The sequence below is a fragment of the Sinocyclocheilus rhinocerous genome, unplaced genomic scaffold (assembly GCF_001515625.1).
Source record: "Sinocyclocheilus rhinocerous isolate Xijiao unplaced genomic scaffold, SAMN03320098_v1.1 scaffold66, whole genome shotgun sequence".
Lineage (NCBI taxonomy): Eukaryota > Metazoa > Chordata > Actinopteri > Cypriniformes > Cyprinidae > Sinocyclocheilus > Sinocyclocheilus rhinocerous.
In genome coordinates, this window is record NW_015662934.1 from 1,034,263 (window position 1) to 1,042,853 (window position 8,591).

Sequence of the window (8,591 nt, forward strand, 5' to 3'; positions counted from 1 at the left end):
GAGGATATATATATATATATATATATATATATATATATTTCTTTCTTTCTTTCTTTATTTATATATATTTTTTTTTAATATAAAAATTAAGATATATAAAAAATAAAATAAAATGTACATAAAACCCATGGTATTAAAAATGAAATGAAAGAAAATCCATGACATTTTTATTTATTTACTTACATTTTTTGCATTATCCGCAATTCACAATCTGCAGTATTTATCTGCATATATTTTACTATTTTACATTTTAATACTTGAATGATACCACACAGGATGTTCTGTGACTCTACAAGAACGTTTTGTGGCTCAAATGGATCATTTAATCAGAGATTAACTGAAATGATTAACTGAAGCATTGCCATTTGATATGATTCATATCTTTGAATTGAACAAACAGACTCTAATTCTAGCATGATGGTAATCGTTCATATACAGAAGCACCATATGACTATATGATACTCTATATAGTGCTAATCTCTGTACCAAAGTACCACCACAGTACTTTTTTAAGGGGAAGCCATAGACTATTTAGGGTATTTTTTTCTGTGGAGTAGGCTTTGACTGGTCTTAACAGAAAATGGAATATTTAAGAGTGTTTTTATTGCAGTGAAGTGTGATTGCATGTTGACTAGACAGTGTTAGCGTGCTGGATAATCTGTCGTTGAGAAATCTGTGTGCAGAGCTTTGTCCCAGTATTACACACTAAACTACAGCTAACATGGTTAAAAATCTCATGTAAGTGGGTCAGTTCGCAGTGACACTTCCTCTAACCCTCTCTTTCTGTATCCGCACAGCTTTCACACTCTTGGTTAGCTGCAGTGCTAATCATGCTAGGGATAAAAAATTGCAGTAGGTTAGTGTGCAGGTAGGAATAATGCTGTGTAATATCTGCCCAGCTGTGCTATCAGTGCTTTAGGATGGGGCAGGTGGCGTTAGCGATTAAATGAGCATCTAGTGCAGTTTATTTCATAAACTGGTGTGTGATGTAATGCATTGGCCTGCCAGGTGTGTGTTTGTGTGTGTTCATAGAAGTGATGAATAAAATGAGTGAATGGAAGGCAAATCGAAGAATGAAGATGATGTATATCCCAAGTAACATACTTCAGCTATGCTCTAAGCATAAGTACTTCTCAAATAAAGGGAAAGTATACTTTTGGTTGTGTAGTATTATAGGACAGTATCAATGTTATATCAGCAATATATCAGTGTTATTTTAGAATCATTGAGATTTTATTCATATTTTGAATGGTTTTTTTTGTGTTTTAATTTTTGTGAAAATTTTTATTTGTGTGTTTTTATCATTTTTATTGACAAATTAATAACTTTTATTATTAAATGTGACCCTGGAGCATAAAACCAGTCTTAAGTCGCTGGGGTATATTTGTAGCAATAGCCAAAAATACATTGTATGGGTCAAAATTATAGATTTTTCTTTTATGCCAAAAGTCATTAGGATATTAAGTAAAGATCATGTTCCATGAAGATATTTTGTAAATTTCCTACCGTAAATATATAACTTTAAAGGCGATTTTCTCAATATTTAGATTTTTTTGCACCCTCAGATTCCAGATTTTCAAATAGTTGTATCTCGGAATAGGACCAAATATTGTCCTATCCTAACAAACCATACATCAATAGAAAGCTTATTTATTCAGCTTTCAGATGATGTATAAATCTCAATTTCGAAAAATTTACCCTTATGACTGGTTTTGTGGTCCAGGGTCACAAATGACTATGGGAAATGTTGCCTGGGCAAAATATAATAAGTTATATTTTATACTGACATAAAATACGTTTTTTTTTTTTTTTAAATACTTAAACTTTTTTATGGTCTTTTTTTGGTGTTATATGTGTGTGTGTAGCTAATCTAATGTTGGAACTTGTGATATTGGCTAATACTGGCTGTATACTGTATACTGTATACTATTTAAAAACTGCTGTTCATAACACAATCCCAAACACAAACAGGCTTCTGCTGCACTGGATTTGTGAATGGTGCACGACTGTGTCAGGCTGCTGTTGAATAATGCAACAGGAACACCCATATAGTAAAACCCCTGAGCGACGATCATTAATCAGTCAGTACATGTACACGCTCAAAAACAGCTCACAGATCGCTCCAGACCCTTGAACAGCACACTACAGACCACAGCACCCTGCAGAATAACAGAGAGCTTTTGTTGAACTGTAGTGTTCTTGTTGCAAGATAGTACACTAGCTTCATATGCAGGTCATAAGAACATTCAGTATGTTTAAGTTTGATTTGATATGTGCTGTGATTTGATTTGATATTTGCATCACAGAGGAAATATTTTTCAGATTTATTGCTCAGAAGTTGCTCTTTTATAGTTCAGCAAACATTACAAATTTCTTTTTCATTTCATCAGTGTGTTCCTTAAAATTCCTACTGAGAAATAAAAAATTTATAATTATTGACATAGAGTAATAGTTTAGAACTGCATTAAAAAAATGAATGTGGAAAGTGTAGCTCAGATTATTTGAAAAGAATATGATGAGAGATGCTTGAGTTCACGTTGATATTTTTTTTTCCATTATTTAATTTGAGAAAAAATATTAATGAGGCAAGTTTGAATGCATATTGAGACTTGATTTGATGACAAACGTTTGGGTTTACATTGAGACTGCTCAGATTAATTGTTTTCGAAAGAATTTAATGAGAACTGTTTGAATTCATATTGAGACTTTGCTCAGTTTGATTGATTTGAGAAGAATTTGATGAGAAATGTTTGAGGTTATATTGAGATTTAGCTCAGATTAATCAATTTAAGAATTTGACGAGATATGTTTGCTTAGATTATATGATTTGAGAAGAACTTGATATACTTTTGAGTTCATGTTGAGACTTTGCGCAGACTGTTTGTTTTCAAAAGATTTTGATGATAAGTGTTTGAGTTCATATTGAAATTTTTGCTCATATTTGTTTTCAAAATAATTTGATGTGAAATTGGGTACTTTTTGTATTGGGCTTTTGCAGACATTAAAGAATGGACATGTTGAGATCTCTTTTTCAACTCTAGGAAACATGTCATGTACAGTTGTGTAGGAGAAGCAATTAGAAATAAAAAAAATAAAAGATTTCTCATTTATGATACTTTTTTGGAGAATGGAAGCTCTTGTTGTGGCAGAAGGTGTGTGTAATACACGTTTGTGGATTAGATGGTTAATGGTGGGGTAAGTGATTTCTGGTAGCCAGTGTTGACATTTGAAATCACCAAAACAAACACGCCCCTACCCCAAAAGAGTCTCGCCCCTATTTTGATAGCTCCGCCCCACATATACGTACGCAACCCAGGCAACGATTAGTTCTGTGAAACAAAGCAAAACCAATGTTACACCGTGTCTACACCGGACGCGAGTGGCTCGCGCAACAAAATACTATGGAACTTATTATAATCAGCGATGCTGTCTACACCATAGATATATACAGTGGGTACGGAAAGTATTCAGACCCCCTTAAATTTTTCACTCTTTGTTATATTGCAGCCATTTGCTAAAATCATTTAAGTTAATTTTTTTTCCTCATTAATGTACACACAGCACCCCATATTGACAGAAAAACACAGAATTGTTGACATCTTTGCAGATTTATTAAAAAAGAAAAACTGAAAAATGCTCAGTATTTAGTAGAAGCACCCATTTGATCTAATACAGCCATGAGTCTTATTGGGAAAGATGCAACAAGTTTTTCACACATGGATTTGGGGATCCTCTGCCATTCCTCCTTGCAAATCCTCTCCAGTTCTGTCAGGTTGGACGGTAAACGTTGGTGGACAGCCATTTTTAGGTCTCTCCAGAGATGCTCAATTGGGTTTAAGTCAGGGCTCTGGCTGGGCCATTCAAGAACAGTCACAGAGTTGTTGAGAAGCCACTCCTTCGTTATTTTAGCTGTGTGCTTAGGGTCATTGTCTTGTTGGAAGGTAAACCTTAGTTCCAGTCTGAGGTCCTGAGCACTCTGGAGAAGGTTTTCGCCCAGGATATCCCTGTACTTGGCCGCATTCATCTTTCCCTCGATTGCAACCAGTCGTCCTGTCCCTGCAGCTGAAAAACACCCCCACATGGTCTACACTTCCGCTCCTTGAGTTCTCTCCAGCGCTGGAAAGCTGATCTGATATTTACACGGGTCCTACTTCTTGCCTTAAGCCTTCTTTTGTTCCGCAGACATTTTCCTCTTTTGTTTTTTATCCGCCATCTTTATCTTTCTGTCACTCGGCTCAGCTAATGTCCGTCCTTTTCACAGAACGCTCTCTCCTCCACATCATGAGTAGACACGCCCCTTACTGCTGATTGGCTACAAGTTTGTTTTGCTATTCAGCCCGAATCAGTTTTCTAAAGCGTTTTTGAAAAATCGCTTACCCCACCTTTAATTGTTAGACCACAGATGTTCCCTTGTTAGTGTACATGTACATGTGTTAGTGTGCTGTGAAGTCGTATGGACAGAGATCACAAACACACAGATAGGGGAGCAGTGGATGGATTGTATCTTTTCAAGGCTCTAAACTTTACCCTTCAATAAAGACACAGTTTTTCCTCCAGCATCTCTGGGCTTCCCATGAGCCAAAACCTCTTATTCCCTCTGAAGATGAAACTGATATGCCGGGGACACTGGTGTCATTTGTCTTTTCCAACACATACAGCCGGCACTGTTGTAACCACATTAGCGGCAGGTTATTTTTGTAAAAACGGCACGTGTTTTAAAATGAGATGTTGCTTGTTTTTAAAAGAAATTGCAGTGAACAGTTAGATGTTGCTGCTTTGTCTGAAGTCAGATGACACGTTTACATTTGTTACAGTGTTTTGATGCTGTTTTTGAAAGATTGAATATTGTTAATAGCTTGAAGTCTATGTAATGACTTTAATGCCAATGTGAAAGCTTGTTTACAAACCATTTTTTATCATGTAATCCAAAGTATACTAGGAAAAAATGTAGGATGGGTCTTGATTTGTTCATCTGGATTTGGATATTGAATATTGAAAATTTGTGGTCTTCTTAAAAGTGGATAAAAAAAATTGAAGACAAACTTTTTTTTAATACTAGAAATTGTGGATCAATCATTCATTAATGCACAATAAGTCTAGAAATGTATAGGTCAGTTACAATACAGGATTGACCCATGCCTTATTGCTCAAAGTTGAAGACCCAACTCTATGCATGTTCTGCACGACCCCCCTTTCCATGAAACATGTTTTATTTTACTGTTCTGGTTTTAATGCAAGTAGAAAACTTTTTTTATGAAGTACTCTCACTCAGGGACTTGTTTAGTAAGATTTTACCAGAAAATATTTTAGATTTTATTAATTTAAAAAATATATTTTTTAAGCCATAAGACCTTTGTTCATCTTTGGAACACAAATTAAGATATTTTTGATGAAATCCGAGAGCTTTCTGACCCTCCATAGGCAACAACACAACCACCACATTCAAGGCACAGAAAGGTAGTATTAAAATAGTCTGTGGTTCAACCTTAATTTTATGTAGCTACGAGAATATGACAGCAGCACCACACGCATACGTGTTACTCTCGCGAACGTGCAGCGGAGACTGACACAGAAGAGAAGAAATTGTTGAATAAAGTCATTGTTTTTGTTTTCTTTGCGCACAAAAAGTATTCTTGTAGCTTCATAAAATTACGGTTGAACCACTGATGTCACATGGACTATTTTAACCATGTCCTTACTACCTTTCTGTGCCTTGATCGTGGTAGGACCCTTGCTGTCTATGGAAGGTCAGAAAGCTCTCGGATTTCATCAAAAATATCCTAAATTGTGTTCCGAAGATAAATGAAAGTCTTACGGATTTGGAACAAAATGAGAGTAATTAATAACAGAATTTTAATTTTTGGGTGAACTACCCCTTTAAGGGTATGAAAATCAAATGACAATGTTTATTTTTGGGTGAAGTACATTATGAGCAGTTAGAAATGTAAAAAAAGATACCAGGATTTTGAATGACCCACGATTAAACATTTCAAGTGTTAAAAGCCCTAAGGTCGATTTTATGTGTCGTCGTGTTTCAAAATGTGTCTGCAATGAAGTATTTCTCAGTGTTCATGGCTTTACTATTTTTTTTTTCTCTCTGACAGGAAAAGAAGCCCATCAGAAACCAGGGATCCAAACCAAAAATACGACCAAAGGGAGGAGAAGGGGGAGCGTTCGCAGTATGCCCCAGGGGAGGGCGGCATGCCACGATCGCCGTCTGACTACGGGGCCGGAGACCGCCAGTGGCGAGGAGGCTACGGCCGCTCCTATGAGGACGCGGAGGTAGCGCGGAGTGCGTACCGCGCTCAACGGGGCGGCTGGCACTCTCAGGAAGAGTATCCACCCGAACCCGGATTCTTGCCCGATGGCCCGCCCCTCAGTGAGCACGAGCTCCAGCGGCAGCGGCAGGAGGAGTACCAGAACCGCTACCGCAGTGACCCGAACCTGGCCCGCTACCCGGTCAAACCCCAACCTTACGAGGAGCAGATGCGCATGCACGCGGAGGTTTCGCGATTCAGGCATGAACGGCGACACAGCGACGTCTCCCTGGCGTACACAGAGATAGAGGAGCCCTTGGGGCCCCTGCGGGGTCCCCCCTACTCATCGGGTCCCGGACACACCCACTGGAGGTCCAACCACAGTCCACCCGGCGTGGACTCCCTCCACAGGCAGCAGCACCTGGATCCTGTCTCGGCCTTAAGGAAGAGTAAACGAGAAAAGATGGAGAGCATGTTGCGGAACGACTCGCTCAGTTCTGACCAATCGGAGTCCATCAGGCCGCCGCCGCCCAAACCTCACAAAAACAAGAGGGGCGGCAAAATGAGGCAGGTGTCCCTGAGCAGCTCAGAGGAGGAACTGGCCACTACACCGGAGTACACCAGCTGTGAGGACGTGGAGATCGAGAGTGAGTCTGTGAGCGAGAAAGGTAATGCAGCTTTTTCATAATTTATATATGTACGTACACTACCATTCAAAAGTTTGGGGTCGGTAAGGTTTATTAGCGTTTTTGAAAGAAGTCTTTTATGCTCACAAAGGCTGTATTTATTTGATTAAAAATACAGTAAAACAGTAATGTTGTGATATATTGTTGCAATTTAAAATGCAATTTAAAAGATTTTGAAATGAAATGTATTTCTGTGATGGCAAAGGCAAATTTTCAGCAGCCATTACTCTAGTTTTCAGTGTCACATGATCCTTCTGAAATCATACAAATATGTATTATTATGTATACATGTATTATTATTATCAACGTTGTTGCTGACAGTTGTGTTATCAAACAGTTGTGCTGCTTAATATTTTTTTGTGGAAACTGTGATACATTTTTTTAAGGATTTTTTTAATAATTAGAAAGAACAGCATTTATTTGAAATGTAATTTCTTTTGTAACATTATTAGTATTTACTGTCACTTTTCATCTTGAAATTGCTGAATGAAAATATTAATAAAAAAATTTAATAAATTTTACTGACCCCATATGTTTGAACGGTAGTGAATGTTAATGCAGTGAAGCTGTATTGCTATCAGTTTAAAGTTGTTGCTAATATTTACATGGACGTAACTAGATTATGAATACTTTTAGAATAATATTTTTTATGCTGATAACCTCTAATTGATGCTGATGTTTCACAGTATGTGTGTGAATGGCCTGTGTGGGTGTGTGTGTGTATAGTCAAGGAGTGTGAGTAGAGTTCTCTGGGTGTTTCTTTCAAGAGGAGTCATTGTGTGTGTTTATTGATTATTTCCTTGGTTGTTTAAAATTACTTGTTAATTATTCTCCAGCACTGGTGTTCATTTACAGTATGTATGACTTGTGTGAGTTGCTTCCTACCTCTGTATATTTGTATGTATGTGTGTGTGTGTGTTGTGCTCTCTCGGTTGTCCTCCAATGACAGATATTGCTGGGTCTTGGCTCCCTCAGATCAGATGTAATGGGCTGTGTTACATAACAGAGGGATAGCGTGGAAAAGAGAGAGATCGAGAGAGGAAAGAGAGAAAATGATAGAGAAGCAAGGAAGACAGATGATTCTGTATTCTGATAAATATTAAGAATAAGATTAATATTAAAGGTGCACTTATTTATCTAGTTTTAAACCTAAAGAAATGAGTATGGCACATGTTAAGATCACATGACTAGCCGGATACTACTTTTTCACTTACATGTCAGTAAACCCCCTATTATTAGATTATCTGTTCTGTGTGCAATAAAATAATCATCGATTAATATATTATGTTATGTTATGTTATGTTATGTTATGTTGTTATGTTATGTTACCAGAAAATATTATTTCAATTGTGAAGTATTTCTACATCATGGGACTATTTGTTGTATTGCATTTAATTTATTCTGATTTTAATTAAATTACATATTACTATATTAAATATATATATATTACAGTTTTTTAATGATTTGAGAATCTTCATTTAAAGGGGTCATATGATGCGATTTCATTTTTTCCTTTCTCTTTGGAGTGTTACAAGCTCTTGGTGCATAAAGAAGATCTGTAAAGTTGTAAAGACTAAAGTCTCAAATCCAAAGAGATATTCTTTATAAAAGTTAAGAGTTAACCACGCCTACCTAAAACGGCTCGTTC

At 36.9% G+C, this 8,591-nt stretch overlaps 1 protein-coding gene across 1 annotated transcript in view; it reads left to right on the top strand.

Moving 5' to 3' along the window:
- The window catches only part of LOC107728483 (regulating synaptic membrane exocytosis protein 2-like), a 137,468-nt gene that overhangs the window by 33,437 nt on the left and 95,440 nt on the right, over positions 1-8,591 (top strand). The window contains exon 3 of the mRNA XM_016538657.1: positions 6,105-6,925. Within this exon, the coding sequence (XP_016394143.1) occupies positions 6,105-6,925 (821 nt within the window). The remainder of the gene's footprint in view (positions 1-6,104; positions 6,926-8,591) is intronic.